Source organism: Schistocerca serialis, chromosome 5 (assembly GCF_023864345.2).
Source record: "Schistocerca serialis cubense isolate TAMUIC-IGC-003099 chromosome 5, iqSchSeri2.2, whole genome shotgun sequence".
NCBI classification, from domain to species: Eukaryota; Metazoa; Arthropoda; class Insecta; order Orthoptera; family Acrididae; genus Schistocerca; species Schistocerca serialis.
This window is the reverse complement of record NC_064642.1, coordinates 607,432,845-607,452,065: the sequence shown is the minus strand read 5'-3', so window position 1 is coordinate 607,452,065 and position 19,221 is coordinate 607,432,845. Positions and strand designations below refer to the sequence as shown.

Here is a 19,221-nt window from a genome sequence, read left to right as displayed (position 1 = left end):
ATGAGTGCAATATCTTCCAAGAAAGCATCAACCACCCGTGCTCTTTGAGGTCGAGCATCATACTCCGTCAGTACGAAGTCTGGGCCCATAGCATCTCGCAACAACCGCACATGAGGTCTCAAGATCTCGCCACAATACCTAAAAGTAGTTAAAGGTTGCCAATTCACCTGTAAAATTTCATGAAGAAGTATTCGAGTGCTCTACAAAATCCCTGGCCACAACATTAGGGATCCTCCTCAGTGTTCCAGTACAGCACTCGTGGCTGCCGCATCGCAGTCGCTAAGTTGGGCCGAGGCAGCTTCAGATAAGTTTTTACAGTCTGCCGATATTGTATGGATTGAAACCTAGGTAAATCTAGGTAAACTATGCAACTGAGGCTGCTGGTTTTTAAAATTAAAATTAATCCTCCTCAGTACCGGTCTCTTTCAACAATGTTTGGGTGCTGAATTGGTGTTCCATGTCCCCTCTAGAAGCGAATCCGTCGAGAATCATTCTCCCGACCAAATCGGAATTCATCTGTAAAAAGAACATTGGCCCACTGTTTGACCGTCCAGGTGGCATGTTGACGGCTCCATTCTAGACGTTCCCTTCTGGGAAGAGGCGTCAGAGGTATACATACAACAGGTCTCAGACAATAAAGGTCACTCTGCCGAAGCCATCTGTACACCTTCTGGTACAACACGTCCAGTTGATTATGCGAAATCAGATGCCAGTTGCCGTGCACTACTAAGGCGGTACTGTCATGCCCTTGTAGCCAAGTAACGGTCCTCCCTTTCTAATGTCACACGTCGTCGGCCCTGTCCTGGTGTTCGGGATACTGGTTCGGTCTTATAAACCGTCGCCACATCCAAGAAACAACATAACAGTTCACATTAATTGTCTGAGTCTGATATTCGCAGCTGGGCACACGTGGCAAAGGCTAGAACGTCTTATTTTACTTTTGACTTGAGCAGAGCTGCTCCAAATTCTGACTATTGCTTTTTAGAAATATAATTTTACGATTTAGCAGTATTTCATTTTGATGAAGACGCCTCTAGTAGGAGTCGAAACCACGTCAATGTACCAACAGTTTATGTGCTACCGGTTGGCTATTTACTCCTATTCTCATTAATCCATCGGGGCACATTGGCCTGTGACTGTCCTGTTTCCATTCTTCCTTCGGCCTTCCACCGCAGAGAGTCTGTGGCAGGCGTCTTCTCTGTGCCCTACTGTACCGTCTGTGACTGTGTACACAGCGTCTGTGGATGTGCGACTCCCCGGTAAACGCGACCCCGTTTGACCGGTGGCCCTGACGTCATCGCTGGAGTGGTTGTCTTTGACCGGAATGCCAACTTTCGTGCAGAACGCAATCGTTCGGACATCTGTTGACAGTTTGTATGATTATATCATGAATTAGACACAGGACGGAAAAACAGCGGTGTGTCACTTTAATTTTGGACATCAGTGTACTTATGCACCATTTTTGACCAACAATGTGGATCCAAGCGATAGGTGAAACCCGGAAGTGAATGGGCCAGGAAGCAATTCATCAACATGAGACAATTTTTCACGAGGTCAGACATTTGTTTGCAACTGACAGTCACAATAATACGGTGCTACGTATTCTCTGATTCCTTTTGTGGGCGTGAAAGCTGGTATTTGGTTCCTATTGTTAAAAAAAGTGTTCGTGCCTTCAAAATGTGTTTGTATCTTAGTGTCTTGCGTATACCCAGAGTATTTAAAATATCAAATTCCGAGGGCCTTCATCGTATGAGAAAGCAAAATTACTGCTTTGTGCGTGTTGTAGGAAAAGACACAACAGTTCGGCTGTATATGATAGGGCGAGCAGTGTCAGCTATTGCAAATTATTATTGAAGGGAAGATACGCGTGAAAACGAAGCAACTCGTGGCTGAAGGACGAAGACGGCTCATTTCTACGTCAGGGAAAGCTTTCTATGCTGCATTGTCAAAATCAGAGCGAACTACTTGGGTCACCGACCTTCGCTAGGAGATTGCATATTAAGAAGAAGAAGGGACACCGTATTTGGAAGCCCTATACGTGTGTAAAAGTTGTCTGGGTGGATGAGTTGTGCCGGCCGGTGTGGCCGATGCATATTAAGAAGAAGAAGGGACACCGTATTTGGAAGCCCTATACGTGTGTAAAAGTTGTCTGGGTGGATGAGTTGTGCCGGCCGGTGTGGCCGAGCGGTTCTAGGCGCTTCAGTCTGGAACCGTGCGACCGCTACGGTCGCAGGTTCGAATCCGGCCTCGGGCATGGATGTGTGTGATGTCCTTAGGTTAGTTAGGTTTAAGTAGTTCTAAGTTGACCTCAGATGTTAAGTCCCACAGTGCTCAGAGCCATTTGAACTATTTTTTTTTGATAAGTTATGGTACACGTCGGTACATGCCGATGGCAGTACGTAAACCACTTGAGCCCATGCATACCACTTGCCAACAGAACGTCGTTCATGCAGGCGATGGAGAAATTTACTTGAAAGGAAATGAGACTTCTGACACAATAAGGAAACTTACTTTTTTTCGAGCTTGAAGGAAAACCACAAATTTTCGCTCTTATTATTACCCTTCTATAACAGCTACAGTGACAATATTTGGTGTCACAAGAAAGCTGAAACAGAGTGCATTAGCACATGTGACACCTGTCACCAATTTCCGATACTCGGAATAAGTGGAACGATTGTCAGTAATGCTATTTAAATATTTAGAGCCTGCCAACAAAATATATTGCAGAACTTTCCACTGGATTTCCCGAAAAGTGACTGCGTTCCTCGTATGATTCGTCCAGCAGCACGTGTTCTTTCTCGGAGAACATAAACTAATCTCCGGAGCAGCGAATACCAGTACGCTTGCGCGTGTGTTGTCACAGGTAGCACTGATGTCCACGTTTTGGACGCAGTGGTAACGTGCTGGGCTCCTGTGCGCTCACTTGCCTAATCTGCGCTGTCACTCGTGTCGCCGTTGTTAGTAAGGCTTCTGCGAATCAGTAGTTGCGAGCACCTACGTCACAGGCCGCATTCCTCGGGCCTAACCGAGTCTGAAACACTCTTTCACTGAATACTGGGACATTTTGTGTGATGAATAATTAGCACTGTACTTAACTCAAAACAATTAACTTTGTTATCCCATTACTCTTGGAAGCTACATTTTACGATACATAAGAGAAAAATTAAAAAGTTTTGTGACACAGCGTTCGACTCCGACTTCGATATGCAGTTTGAACAAGTAGCAGATAGCAAGTGAAGCCCAGACGGTAAAACATTCTCGGGAATAAGGCAGCACATATTTCATTACAATGTCTTGATTAAGGACACCATTATTTCAGTTTCATCGTGACCGATTTTTCACAACACATTCCATTTACTTATTGTGGAGCTATAAGATTAGTTGCAAGTTCCTTAGAGGTGTATACAAAATGACGGTGACTCACTTATCATACTTTTCTTTGATGAAAGATTTCTTTCGGAAAGGTGTCCTACACCATAACAATATTGACTACAACGAAAACAGAAAAGGATTGTGTTAACATTGACTTATACTACCGGAAAAAAATTAGTTTACCTGCAAAGACGATGCCGGTTTTGTTCCGATGGCGACATACTTCACCTGGGGGATAGTTGCTGTATTGATAATGGTTTCAACATCCTCCGCCAACAGATAGCGTAGCAACATAGCTACCAGAGCGCCATTTGTATCTACCGTTTCATAGGGAATGCTCAGAGCCAGAAGGCTGTGTGATGCAGACTCCACTCACACCACAACATCCGGCGGTCGTGGCTCGAATGGTGGGGTCAGAGGATCACTTGGAAGATGGAATGACACACCGTGGTCGAAAACATTATGAATAATCATTTTTAAACGTTGTAGAGAAAATAGGATCTAAATGTTCAGTAGAAGAAGCAACACAGTTAATGGAAGAGGCTTTACCCACACCATTTGATACAACTGAAATTCCACCCACCTCTCCTGAAATTAGGAAGATAATAAACTCTCTCTCAAGAATAAAAGCTCACATGGAATTGATGGCATTTCCAGCGGGGTAATAAAAGCTTATTCCCAAGAAAAAAGTGGGATTCTTAGCCACATATGTAATAGCTCCCTGAAGCAGGGTATTTTCCCAGATAGACTGAAGTATGCCATTGTTAAACCACTGCATGAAAAAGGGGATACGTCTGATGTCAACAACTACCGCCCAATCTCTCTTCTGACTGCCTTATGAAAATTCTTGAAAAAGTAATGTATTGTAGAATAGCTTCGCACCTTTGTAAAAATAAAATTTTAACAAATTGTCAGTTTGGTTTCCAGAAGGGTTTTTCAACGAAAAATGCTATATATACTTTCACAAATGAAATATTTAATGCTTTGAGTAATCGGAAGCCACCCGTTGGGATTTTTTGTGATCTCTCAAAGGCTTTTGATTGTGTAAATCAAGGAATACTTCTAGATAAGCTCAAGTACTGTGGTATGAATGGGACAGCGCTCAAATGGTTTAAATCATACCTAACTGGAAGAGTGCAGAAAGTTGAAATAAGCAGTTCACATAATATGCAAAAAACTGGTGATTTCTCAAACTGGGGAACAATCAAGAATGGGGTGCCGCAAGGTTTGATCTTCGGTTCTCTGCTGTTTTTAATATATATTAATGACTTGCCATTCTATATTCACGAAGATGCGAAACTGGTACTTTTTGCCGATGATACGCTGCAGTCTGGGACCGCAAGACCGCTACGGTCGCAGGTTCGAATCCTGCCTCGGGCATGGATGTTTGTGATGTCCTTAGGTTAGTTAGGTTTAACTAGTTCTAAGTTCTAGGGGACTGATGACCTCAGCAGTTGAGTCCCATAGTGCTCAGAGCCATTTGAACCATTTTTTTTTGCCGATGATACAAGTATAGCTATCACACCCAACAGACAAGAATTAACTGGTGAAATTGTAAACAATGTTTTTCAGAAAATCATTAAGGGGTTCTGTGGAAATGGGCTCTCATTAAACTTTCACAAAACACAGTATATACAGTTCCACACAATAAATGGAATGACACCATTAATTAATATAGACTTCGATCAGAAATCGGTAGTAAGGTAGAATATTCAAAATTTCTAGGTATATGCATTGATGAGGGGTTGAACTGAAAAAAAAAAAAACACTGACGATCTGCCGAAACGTTTGAGTTCAGCTACTTATGCTATTAGGGTCATTGCAAATTTTGGCGATATACATCTGAGTAAATTAGCTTACCACGCCTATTTTCATTCTCTGCTTTCGTATGGCATCATATTCTGGGGTAACTCGTCATTGAGTAAAAGAGTGTTCATTGCACAAAAGCGAGTAATCAGAATAATTGCTGGAGCTCATCCAAGATCATCCTGCAGACACTTATTTAAAGAGCTAGAGATCTTCACTGTAGCCTCACAATATATATATTCACTTATGAAATTTGTTATTAACAATCCGAACGAATTCAAAAGTAATAGCAGTGTACATGGCTACAACACTAGGAGAAAGGATGATCTTCCTACTGAAGGTTAAATCTAACTTTGGCTCAGAAAGGGGTAAATTATGCTGCCACAAAAGTCTTTGGTCACTTACCTAATAGCATCAAAAGTCTGACAGATAGCCATATAGCATTTAAAAGGAAATTAAAAGAATTTCTTACTGACAATTCCTTCTACTCATTAGATGAATTTTTGGTTATAGTAAGTGGGTAATTTCCCCAACCCCCCCCCCCCCAAAAAAAAAATTAAAAATATAAAGTGTCATGTAATATTTTGTGTAATGTAGTATCTTGTATAGACACCTTTTATTAACCTGACACGTTCCACATCATTACGAAGTGTCGTATTCATGATCTATGGAACAAGTACCAATCTAATCTAATCTCTGGTCTTCAGCGATGAAAGCAGATTCTACCTTGCACAGACGTCATGGCTTTTTTCGCGCTTACGACCTAGATCTGGTGAGCGCTGTCTCCTAGTGTGCATTCGCCCAAGACAGACTCGCCCCACCCCCAGGTCACCACGTACAAATATGGGCCGATACCTGGTACCTCAGTACTGCGTATGCTATTGATCTTTACATGTAATCACTTCATGTACTCCATATGCACTGCCGCAACAATAAATCCTGAGTGAGTTGGAAACCTCTAAAAGGGTGCACTACTTTTTTTCCGGCAGTGTATTTCCCTCCACTGCCTGTAACAAATGAAGTGAATAGATTGCTGAATCAAACTGCAGTGAATTTCATTCATTTCAGATTCCTAAAAATATAGGTCTCCTTCCTTTCCCTCCATAAAACAATCAATATTAAGGTGTTGCACCTGGATTCTGTGTATGTTGAACATTCTTTTGTTTGGGCTGTCAGTGTTTCTCATTTCTCTTAAGTGATAAAGAAGCATCCTTTTAGAAAATCTTTTGCTGAACATCTGCTGTACATGTTTCCACCATTTCTTTCCATAATCAATAATCTTTTGTTCTCAGTAGCAAATGTTCAGTTATTGCCATACATCCGCGAAAATTGAGCCTCTTCTTGGTGCGTCTTGAACTGTACTCAGAAATCCCATTTCCGCAACCTGGATTTTGCTTTCCTCTTCTTCTTCTGTTACGCATTACTCACTACCATATAGGTAGCACTTTATAGTTGTGAACTGTCATCATTATATTTTTATTAGCTCTTTTGCCCCTCGTTCTCCTAAACGCGACACCACAAATACACAATATAGCTATGCGAACGCCGCCAGTAAAAGTGTTAGGAAGACCGCGAAGAGGCTGCAGCCGGAGCATCTACCTACTGATGCTCTCTGGTCACAGTACTGTTAATGTTGTAACAGTTTATTCTCTATCTGTCCTGCACTAATTGTATTTTGTGTGCCGTGATAACTGCTAGGTACACAATACTAGTACTGTTGAATTAATAATTTGGGCATTTAATGCCTTGTTTACCATGTTATGTTAAACGTTTGGACATGCGACTTTTTACATACTGACTAAATTCTAATTTTAATATTTCTGCAATAAATTTAATTAATGTTTAATGTAGTGTATAAAAATGAATTCGTCTCATCACATAACGACAGGAGAACAATCCACCGACAGCAATATACTTGCATGAAACACAGTGATCTGAACTTAGCTTGAGCACAGAACACCAAGTTCACGTGCTATGCTCTCATTCAACGCATGTCTTTTGTATGGCTGTTAGTAGTTTTTCAGTGCGTTCAGTTTTTTAATATAACCTGATAGTGGCTACTGTGCAGAACCACTTATTTGTATGATAATGTAGTATAATTGTGATCTTGACTGTGCATTATAATAAGGCAGCAGAAATAATTAAAGCAATTTTATACAACACAACATCAACATTAAAAGTTATGGCAGAACTTCAGAAAAGTTAGAAGTAAAATCACGAGAAAGCTTGTCGCCTACCTTCCTAACCGTGCATTAGAGTAACTGGTTAGAGAATGGAGGAATGCCATAAATACTAAGGGTACTTGAAAGTGCACAAGAACAATCACAGAACTAACAACACCAAGCACCAAAAGTACGATTACAAATATCAGTTGAAATGATAATTAAATAGACACCCTAGCTGCAAGCAGGCGTTGATACACTTCATTGGGAACATGCTGAAAATGTGTGCCCCGACCGGGACTCGAACCCGGGATCTCCTGCTTACATGGCAGACGCTCTATCCATCTGAGCCACCGCGGGCACAGAGGATAGTGCGTCTGCAGGGACTTATCCCTTGCACGCTCCCCGTGAGATCCACATTCCCAACATGTCCACAACACTACATTCGTAGTGCGCCTAATAGATGTTTGCCCATCATACTCAGCATGTCCCCAATGAAGTGTATCAACGCCTGCTTGCAGCTAGGGTGTCTATTTAATTATCATTTCATTTCTAGAAAAGCTGCATGGTCATCCACGGTAACTGTTCTTTCGGGAACAGATACTACCGTCATATACATATAGTTAAAAATATCAGTTGATGACAAACATCGGTAATGGTCTTCCAAGCTTAAAATGAATAACAACAGAGTATCTAATGAAGACTGTTTTAAGTATCTAGGAGAATGGATATCAAAAAACATGAAGGAAAAGACAGCAGTAGAGAGATGAATACATAAAATGGAGAGGGCCTTCAAATAACAAGAAACATGTATGCTAAAAAAACCGAAACCCTATGAACAGTAGTCAAACCAGCAGCAGAAACTCTTAAACTGAAAATGAAGAGAGAGCTCGAAAAATTAGAAAAAAATTGAAAGAAGAAACCTAAGAAACATAGTGGACCCAAAAGCAGCAGTGAATGAGAATACTGATTAAGGTCTAACACAGAACTATATCTGATAGTTTATTGTGTTTTTCTCACTACAGATGTAATGAGAAAAAGGCGATTAAAATTCTGTGGACACGGATGCCGGATGAACAATGAGAGAATAACTAAACATGTCATTGATTTAACTAAACAATTACAAATCCAAAATCATATGGTTGAGAGAAATACGAAAAGGCATTGAAAATGTAGGGGTCGACTTGGGCACACTAACAAACAGAACACTTTTTAAAGAAGCAACATAAATGCAGGCTTTCAGGACAGAAAGATCGAGAACTGGAACGATAAGGAACAACATTCTCGAAGAATGAAGGAAGTGCGGGCCCAAAGAGAAACTGCAGTTTAAAACAAACACTCTGAAACAATGTTCAACTGTTTTATCCTCCAAAAGTTCAAAACGCCTCTAAGCACTTTGGGACTTAACATTGGAGGTCATCAGTCCCCTAGGCTTAGAACTACATAAACCTAACTAACCTAAGGACATCACACACATCCATGCCCGAGACAGGATTCGAACCTGCGACCGTAGCATCCGCGTGGTTCCGGACTGAAGCGCTTAGAATCGCTCGGCCACCGCAGCCGGCTCCTCCAAAAGTGTTATGCGAAATAAAGAAGTACGTCTAAGGGTTCCACAAATTCACTTTAAATTTTTTTTAGCTTTCATTATATGTCTACATGTTGCTTGCAGTAGCCCAAAGACTAGAATCGGTCAAGTTGTTTAAGTACTGGTACGGAGGTTAATATTCATTGTGCTGGTGAGAATGCTTTGACGGGCATTGCTTTGATTAAGTTGAAATCTGACACGAAACTGGCAAATTTAAAAGACGTAAGTCGGTAAATTCACTCGACTACCGCTTCAATGTGCACTCTTATGGGGGACAAACTAACGAAATAACTTTCGAGTTTCAAAAAATAGGAGCTTTGCTGCCTTTCTGAATGGTATTAGAACCGGCCGGCCGAAGTGGCCGTGCGGTTAAAGGCGCTGCAGTCTGGAACCGCAAGACCGCTACGGTCGCAGGGTCGAATCCTGCCTCGGGCATGGATGTTTGTGATGTCCTTAGGTTAGTTAGGTTTAACTAGTTGTAAGTTCTAGGGGACTAATGACCTCAGCAGTTGAGTCCCATAGTGCTCAGAGCCATTTGAACCATTTTTTTGGTATTAGAACCATTGATTAGCGTGACTGAAATATTGCTTGTTTTTAGTATTAATTTAAAGATAGTGTGCAGAGAAACTACTTCATAACTCTCTTAAAACATTGTCTATAATTTCCTTTGTCATTACGTAACTAATGGTTACTTACTCTGCAGTGCTTTATAAATGGCGCTGTGATGAGACACCTTCCGGATAGGTTATGTAATGCATAAATAAGCAAACCAGATAGAAAATAAAAGGTCCAGTCACATCAATTCGCTCACTGCCTATGTTTGACGTCAATGTGCAATAACCACTCACAGATGGTAAGTGGCACCACTAGCAGTAGAGGGTATATATCTGGAGTAGGCGGGGGGACGCCGAAAACAGTGCTGTCATTGTCATAACGCGGAAATGAAGCGATCTATCCGTCGTCCAAAGGGGCATGATCATTGGCTTTCGGGTCAGAGGTGGAAACATTTCGGAAACGGCGAAATTTGTAAATTATTCGCATGCTGCCGTGGCTCAAGTATTCCGTGCATGGCAAAATGGCGCTATCCAAAACTGGCGCCGAGGCAACAGTGGTGCTCGACGGGCAATATGTGACAGTGGCGAACTACGGCTGCGGAGATGTCTACGGGCGAATAGACGTGCAACTGTTGAGCAACTGACCATCCAGGTCAACCAATGCTCTACCAACAATGTCTCCTTGAAGACCGTTCGTCGAACGTTGCTGCATATGAGCCTCCTCAGCAGGCGCGTGGTTCATGCACCAATGCTGACTGCTGTTCGTGGCGACGAAGACTGGAATTTGCACCCCCGTACCGACACTGGACGTCCATTGAGTGTCGACAGGTGGCATTATCAGACGAATCAAGTTTCACGCTCCATCGGCGTGAAAATTCTGAAAACAAATCCCCTGCAACATTCTTCGTTAGGGTTCAGGCCGGGAGCGTTATGGTGTGGGGAACGTTTTCGTGGCATTCCGTGAGTGATCTCGTCATTCTTGAAGGCAAAATGGATCAACACAAGTATGCATCTATCTCTGGGGACCATGTCCTCTCCTACAAGCAGTTTGTTTTTCCTCTGCACGACGGCAGACCAGTAGAACAATATAACGTTTCACAGAGCTCTCAGTGTACAAGCGTGATTCCAAGAGCACCAGGATGAATTTACCGTACTCCCCTGACCACCAAACTCCCCAGTTTGTAGCTCAATCGAGAATCTGTGGGACCAACTCGATCGACCAGTTCGCGCCGTTGATCCTGAAGCGACAAACCTAGCGTACCTGGCCGTGGCAGTGGAGTTAGCATGGCTCCACATTCCTGTCGGTACCTTCCAGAACCTAACTGACTCTCTTCTTGTACGTCTCGCAGCAGTAGCTGCTGCAAAAATAGTTTTCAGGCTTGTGATAGGTGGTCACGTTAATGTTACTGGACAGTGTATGATGATGCATGAGAGACATCACGGTAATACCGTGTAAGTAAGGCTTCCGAACTTGATTCGACGAGGAAGAGGTCCACTAGTTTCTCCACGTTCGCCATATTCAGCTGCAGCACTCATTGATAAGATCCCGAAGAGTTACCAAATGGCGAGGATGATGATTCCTATGTTTCACCCGCTGTTTCAAACAGTTACAGATATTTTCCATAGGATTAAGATCGGGCGTTTTAGACAGCCACTCGAGTCTGTAGGTTGTCTGAATGTTCGTTAAACCAGGATCGTATGCCTGCAGCCCTGTGTACACGGCTGCTGTCATCTTGCAAGACGAGAGTGTCCGCAGCATACTCATTGTGGAGATGTAGAATAAACGGTAACAGTCGGTCACCGAGAATGTTGAAATAATAAGCATCCTGGTTCTATTTACCATTAACCTGAAATATCGTAGTAATAGTATGGAAAAAACGCCTAAGTGCAAGTAGGAATGGTGTTTTCAGGGCTAAGCAGAAGTTTTTATGTAGATAATAATAATAATAACAATAATTTCGAATGGCTGAATGGCGTGGTGCAAGTCTGTCTATTGGATGATACTTCGGCGACTTGCGCGTCCCTAATCTACCCCGTTATCCAAGGGGGGAAATGGGATCAACAGTTTAGCATGGAACCAGAACCACCTGTAGTTTCTGGCGACTCTTCACATTGTCGAGACTGAAAAATACCCGGCCCGGCCGAGATTCGATCTCACGTCTTCTCGGTTTCCAAGCACACACTTTACCGTTAGACCACCAGGCTTGGCATGAATATATTGATTGTTCACCTATACATTTTGATCAGGGAGATTGCGAGTGTCAAAATGTGTGGCATATATATTGCCGTATCTTTTGTTTACATTCACTTAGAGGCTTATATTATTTACACCGCTAAGGGACTGTGGGCGTTAGTATTTGACATAAATCTCAGGCCGGCCGGAGTGGCCGAGCGGTTCTAGGCGCTTCAGTCTGGAACCGCGCGACCGCAGATTCGAATCCTGCCTCGGGCATGGATATGTGTGATGTCCTTAGGTTAATTAGGTTTAAGTAGTTCTAAGTTCTAGGGGACTGATGACCTCAGATGTCCCGTAGTGCTCAGAGCCATTTGAACCACTTGAACATAAATTTCAACTTGGTACCTCTGCCAGTTCCTGAGAAAAAGGCATCTTAACAGACGAGCAACAGATGGCAATGGCGAGTTCGCAAGTACCGAAATAACTGACATTAAGGGCCATACTTTTTGACTGCATTGACTTAGAAGCCTATTTTTCCCACCGCCAAGGGACCGTACGCCGTAGCATGTGACATAAATTTCAACTTGATACCTTTAACCGACCCTGAGAAGGTGTTAACAGTCGGACAGACAGACAGAAGGACAACAATATGATCCATTTCTACCGATTGATGTACGAAACCCTAAAGAGATCAGTATATCACAGAACCACCTTCGGCGTGAACTGCACCCTTTATACACAACGGGTTAAAAACTCCGTTGGGAAGTTGGTGCAGTCGACGCCTTGTATCCTTTGGCAAGGGCCAAAATTGCGACTCACCGGACCACACTACACGTGTCCAGGTGTCTACAGTTGCAGTTTTGTGTTATTTGGCCCACCCAAAACGTGCAGCTGTAAGTGTCATTGTGAACGGTGGCCTGTTTGCGATGTTGAGTCCGCGCGGAATACCGTGGCCAGTTGATGCGGAGACTACAGGGCACACATGGGGAAAACGGTTGAAACCTGGTAGTCAAGGGAAGGCAGGATTCGGTTACGATTGCGGATGAGCCGCAATCACTTACTATTGTTTGCCTTTTACAGTAACACACAATTTATTTTATTTTAAACCAGTAATTCCAGACTAAACAATAAATAAAAGCCACACGTTATTAATGAAGGAATAAACAACTGTGTTAATAATAGTGTTTTCAGTGAGTTACAATGTAGCAAATCACCATTAAATACAGATACAGCAGATAATGTTTTAAAATCAAGCCATTGTGATCTGGGCAGAAGGCCTTACACGCCAGGAACGGCAATAAATTAAGAATTGTTTAAAACTCGCTGCAACTTACAAATTACAGGTATTGAAATATTAAAGGCAAGGCGCCACAAACACAGCGGAAGGCATCAGACCCCAGGAATGGCAGTAAATAATGTTTTAAAGACTTACTGCGTAAACACAAATACCAAATTAGAACTTTCAGGCAAGTGACCACAATCACGGCTTAAGGCCTTACACAACAGGAACGGCAATAATATAAAAAATTTAGAAACCTGCTGTAAAACAGCAAATACGGTAGCAAAGGTTAATTAAAACACAAGCAACTGATCATCAAACAGGTGAAATAACACAACCCTTAATATCCACTGAACACTACACTGCTAGATTAATTCCAGAAGGCGACCAGAACTATTAATTAGACATATATAACCTTTAATGAAGGCATTGCAAGGTATTGCAATAAAAAAAATACAATAATAAAACACAAGGACCAGTACATAAGTTCCTTAAAGGGTACTGCGGCAGATTATACCCGCAGAAGGCGTGGGCTGAAGGAGCGTTACACTGAACTACTGGCCATCAGTCCTCCTTTTAGAACACAAATGTCTTACAAGAACCAAGGAGCCACAGACGGTGCTCCAGGAATCGACCTCTGAGAAGGTCTGGCAACAAACACTTTCGCGAGCAGTGAGATAGGCAGCCAAGAGTTGCATTCACTTCACAAGATGGTATCTCAGACTAGTGGCAGTCTAACGAATGAGTAATGATAATCTTGCTGAAGCTACCTGACGTCCAGTAAACCAAATGCAACGATGGTACAATACGCCAAAGCAGGAACCGTCGGTCTGCACTACGTCCCAAGAATACTGTGTTTAGAGCGCCTGGAACGAGAAAGGAATCACTACCACCAGAGTAGAAGAATCACCAACCGGCCTACAATCAAGAAAGCTGTCAAAACTACACGCTTACCAGACAGCAGTGGCAAGGCGAGGAAACGTACACTACCGTTACATACACTAAGCCCCAGGGCAGGTAACTGGGGCTTTAGCGGCCACCAGGCAAGAAAAATTACCGCAGGTTGAACTTAACAAATTGTAATAAGTTGAACGCAGTAAATAGTAATAAGAAGTCGAGGAAAGCTAATCAGATCCGCCTTCGCCAAGCACTCTGCTCTCTGCTCTTCGCATCGGCGACATTACAAGTAGCAACATGAACCCAAGTCACTGGAGAATAGCGAGATATCACAATGGTGGAGGTTTCTCTACTTGGATCGAACTGCACTCATCTTAAAGCTTGCTGTATCCGGTTTACGACGAGGTCTTGACCACAGCCCTTCTATCCGGCAGTCCATGCGTGCCGCCAGTGGTCCCGGCGTGTTCCCGCTCTGCGCGGACCTGGCTCCTCCTGAATCCTCAACCGAACTCGCACCCTCACACGACCCGGAAAAGCAACGACGTCGCCCCAAAGATAAGGCAACAGTTACCACATATCGATAACCGCCGCTACTGCCACTAGCAGACAGGCAACGCTTGCGAAACCGAGTGGCGCCAGTCAACACGAGAAAAAGACAAACAGCCGCAACCGTGCCAAATAAACGATACAGTCTGGCCTCCAACAGAGGGCGGAAACCTACAAACAGGGAGGATGCTAAGTTCACCGGACTTGGATACGATGTGACGTCATTGTGACGTATACACGCTACATCGAAAACGATAGAAACCGTATATCAACTATTCGACTTTTCTGAACTTTCGAGAGGTTGTGACAGGGTAGCGCTGTGCTCTGCGCCATTCGTTTGTGAACAGTAGACTCTAAAGCTGAACTGAGTATATGATGACCTAACACATTGGTTCTCCGAGTAAGAGACCTTTACTGTTGCCATCTTCTGCAAGCTGCATCCAGCAAAAGTAACGAGACTTCTGCATAGTTTAAGGTATCCGCTCATGTTGTGATGCAATTCGTATTTTGCATAATCTTGTCTTAGCAAATTATACTGCTGACATAAACCACACTGACATGGCCAGGTACATGCTAAAACTATTGTAGTTGTATACATGACATAATAAACAGTACGTCTGGTTTATCATACCACCGTGGAATGCTTTGACACTGCATTCAATTATTTCATACGTCAATCAGTACTAGACACTAACCTTTGGTTAAGATTACATTGAGAAATCCACTTCCCCTCGTATTTCATCTCCGGTCGACGATTTTTCTTCAACAATGCCTCATATTTTTCTTTTTAAGTTCGAAATTCAATCATTCTACACACCAGTCATTACTGGACGCTAAGGTACCTGTCTTGCGGTCCGAGTGTAAAATTACTTGGAATTATGGTTGATAAAAGACTATCTTGGGATGGACATATAAATTACTTAGGTAACAAACGTGCACGAGTTCTCTTTCAGCTATATAAATTAAGAAAAAAAGTCAGCAAGAGTATGCTGCTACAATCTAATATGTACTGACAAGACCAATTGTATGAAACCATACTAAAATGTTGATAGTAAATAAATATTATTTTCGGCGTAAGCATTCAATACAACAATCACACAATCTAATCTGGTCGGGACATAAGAAGACTTCACTTTTTTACGAAACGTGTTGTCCGTGGTGTTTTCAAGGCCACGTTCCAGAATATTTCTACTAATATCCGGCTCTATTATTTTGGCGAAATACATATACGCTGCCACACTGAGCTGTTTTCAGAACGCTAGCAGACGACAGTTTAGTATCTCGAACGTTCGTAAAAGTCGATAGGTGTGTTAATCGAATAAAGCGTATATACGTCACAATGACGTCACATCATATCCAGGTTGGGTGAACTTAGCATCCTCCTACAAACAGCACCAACGCGAGCCGCAGCACGGCTCAGCGGTAGTGGTAGTTAGGGGCTGTGGGTAGGCGCTGTAGCGAAACTACGGAGAAGTGCCGTCCTAAACTGAAGCCTACATTCACATTTTTTGTAAATATTAAGCGGGCCTATCCACACCCATACTTGCATGGTGACATTACAAAAAGAATTGTTTCCTCTGCTTTGGTTAGTATGGAAAAGAATTCCGCCGAAAATGCAGCGATCTATTTTCGCCTGGTTTGTTAATCACTTCTATCTTTCAAAGAAGCGTCACGGGTAGCGAATTTTGAGTAACACCTACACATTTCTCTTGTTTGCATGTTAAAATTTGCTTCTTTTGCCAAAACACAACGGATGTTACACAGTCTCACCTCACTAAAATGTTGTACAGATGCAGATGTGACAGAATTCTGAAACGGTGCTTTATTAAGTGAGGAGTTGAAGAAACTTGAGGTCAGTATCTTATAAAAAAACACATACCCAGTAAAAAATAAACGTGTATCTTCACTTACGTCGTTCCAAAACCCAAAGCATTTCTCGTTTCACCAGCTATCTACAGCCCATAAAAATTATATTCTTTCATCGAAAAAGTCAGTAGTTTGTGGAAAAATACGCTCGATAATGAAATTTTGCATAATCATCATACGGAAAAACACTCTTCTCTTTGCGTGCTATCATTTGCCAAAAATCTCATTCTATATGTCAAAGCTTCTATGAAATATGACTAATGCAGTGGATATTTCAATCTGGCTTTATCGCCGGAGTGACGCGACCGCAAAAACGAGTATGTTATATCAGATCAATTTTCTCGAGATTGGTGACAGATCTCCACCCAAGTCTAAAGGAAAGTTAAATGTGTTATCTAAATTCCATAATTTCATACGCAAAAACGTATTATGCAATATGCACCAAACGCAAAATCTTAGCGATCCCCATTTTTCATTGAAAACTTTTTCGAATTTCGCGCAGTGTTTTTCGTTTTAAACGAACAAAAATAAAACTAACGAAAGCAATGTAATGTATCAGGTTCAAAAAAGAGTGTAGGGCAAAAAAAGTCATTCCCAATTACATCCACGTGAAGACCAAATCCACGTCAAAAGCAGCAAAACGGGCAATACCGCGATCTATTTTCGCCTCGTTTGTTAACCACTTCTATCTTTCAAAGACACTTTTATTGCGCTTTGTTGCAGTTGTAACACTTGATAACGGCCTAAGGCCGAAATGTAGATTGTGAAATAAAACCTGTTCTACAGTCAAATGGAGTTTATATCTTTCAAAAATTTTTATATGACTGTGGCTCTGTACAAAAGTAAAATCATTAATAGCCAGGTTTTGTTGACACGATCCATTCTGTGGGCTAGTGAGCGCCCAGTGAAACTTGTCTTCTTTGTTACAGCAAAAACAGCGACATCGATGGCGACACTGGAGATGACGTCAAGTCCGTACGCACCAATGAGGACAGCAAGAAGTAAGTGTGCCTAAACACTATGCTTGCCATTATATTTATCTTAGAAGTGCCTTTTGTTTGCTGTAAATAAAATGATGTCCTTTGTCACGGCATTTTGTTGTCGCATTTTTGCGGCTATCGGACTCTGGTTTGATAACTTTATTGCGAGAATACGATTCGTTACTAAGTGACTTGACTATAGAAACACATGTGTCTTATACTTTGCAAATGTTAGTTTTTGTATTATGAAAAGGAAAATGTTGCTTTTAGAGAATAACAGTAAAGATTAACATTATTTCGTTTTATTAATCCCTTTAACAAGTAACACACTCCCTAACAATGCCTAAACTCAACTACTCTTGTGCTAACAGTTACGGTCATTTCGCATTCGTACTGAAGAAACCATTGCTACGTTATGTTTCCACTTCAGTTTAACAATCCGCGCGGAGTGGCCGTGCGGTTTGAGGCGTCATGTCACGGATTGCGTGGCCCCTCCCGCAGGAGGTTCGAGTCCTCCCTCGGGCATGGGTGTGTGTGTTGTTCTTAGCATAAGTTAGTTTAAGTAAGTCTAGGGACCGATGACCTAAGCAGTTTGGTCCCATAGGAATTCACGCACATTTGAACATTTTCAGTTTAACAGGTAGTCATTGACCAGGGGCGGCTTTTTCAATTATGTCCAACATCAGCAATATTATATTGCAATGCCTGTGTTATTCCGAATTACGGTGGAAAGTTCGTTATCGTATTTATCTGCCGACACGGGGCAAGCGACTATTAAGTAAAAATGTCTCCTCTGTACGGGAATATACATAACGGACGGACGAACACAGGTTGTAGACACATGGTTGACGACATGTGGAAGTTTTGGTGTGGCTGTGAATCGTGCTTGGATAGCCAATCGGGAAATCCGAGTTCTAGTCCACGTCCGGCACAAATTTTCATTGTCGTCAATCCATTATATAGCTGATTGTCGTCCATATTCACAACTGCGAATACATTTCTTCAATAACTGCAATAAGTTCCGCCATGGACGTTACTGGTTAAGAACATGAGGGTGCCTCGTCCACAACTTTTATAAATATTTCCGTCCGCCTTTCCGCGAATAAACCGAATCATTGAAATACTTTTACCTTATGAATCAATGTAAAGTTTTCAACTGTTAACCATACTTCCCGTCAACTTATTCCTACCATTTATGCGCGACGTGGCTGCGGGCGGCTGCTCTGTACGTAACCCCTAGTCACAACTCGCTCTCCGCACATTCACTTAGCACGTGACCAAATCGCCCGGGAGAGAGAGAGATAATGCCCCCTCCCCCCCCCCCCCCCCCCCCAACCTGAGAAAAAACGTCCTCACAATCGAAAATTGCAGCGGTAAGTAAGGGTACAATATCACTACGTCTGACACGAAAGATAGCAGCATTCCCCACTTCCTCAAAACGCGACTTGAAAAGTGGTACACAAATATTCAGTTAGGTCTTCATAAGGTTTCAAAGTGGTGTGGAGATTGACAACTTGTTTTAAATGTTCAGAAATGTAAAATTTTGTACTTAACAAAACAAAAAAATATAGTAGCCCAAGACTCCAATATCAGTAAATTAAAATCAAAATCAGTCAACTCATACAAATACCTGGGTGCCACAGTTTGTAAGGATGTGAAACCTAGTTATCATATAGGCTCAGTGTAGATCAAGCAGGCTGTAAGCATTGGTTCATTGGCAGAATGTTGCAAAAAATGCAAATCACTCTTACAAACACTCGTGACTCACTGTGGGATAATGCTAATTTTTTTGGGAACCGTATCACATAGGACTATCAGAGGATATTGTAGTATACAAATGATGGCAGTAAATATGATTTCATGTTTGTTTCACCCTTGAGAGAGCAACACAAAGGTGATAGAAACCTAAGTGGTAAGTAAGGGTACAATGTTACAATGCCATAACACGAAAGATAGCAGTACTCCTTGTATCGTGATGTGAAAACTGGTTCACAA

At 42.2% G+C, this 19,221-nt stretch overlaps 1 protein-coding gene and 1 non-coding gene across 3 annotated transcripts in view; one reads left to right on the top strand and one right to left on the bottom strand.

The window, feature by feature from the left end:
- The window catches only part of LOC126480777 (protein cycle), a 1,000,752-nt gene that overhangs the window by 933,519 nt on the left and 48,012 nt on the right, over positions 1-19,221 (top strand). For both annotated transcript variants that reach the window (XM_050104079.1, XM_050104078.1), the window contains one exon: positions 17,176-17,247. In XM_050104079.1, coding sequence (XP_049960036.1) covers positions 17,176-17,247 — 72 coding nt within the window. The remainder of the gene's footprint in view (positions 1-17,175; positions 17,248-19,221) is intronic.
- Positions 7,627-7,701, bottom strand: Trnat-ugu (transfer RNA threonine (anticodon UGU)). Its single transcript has one exon. It is a non-coding gene; the product is annotated as a tRNA-Thr (tRNA).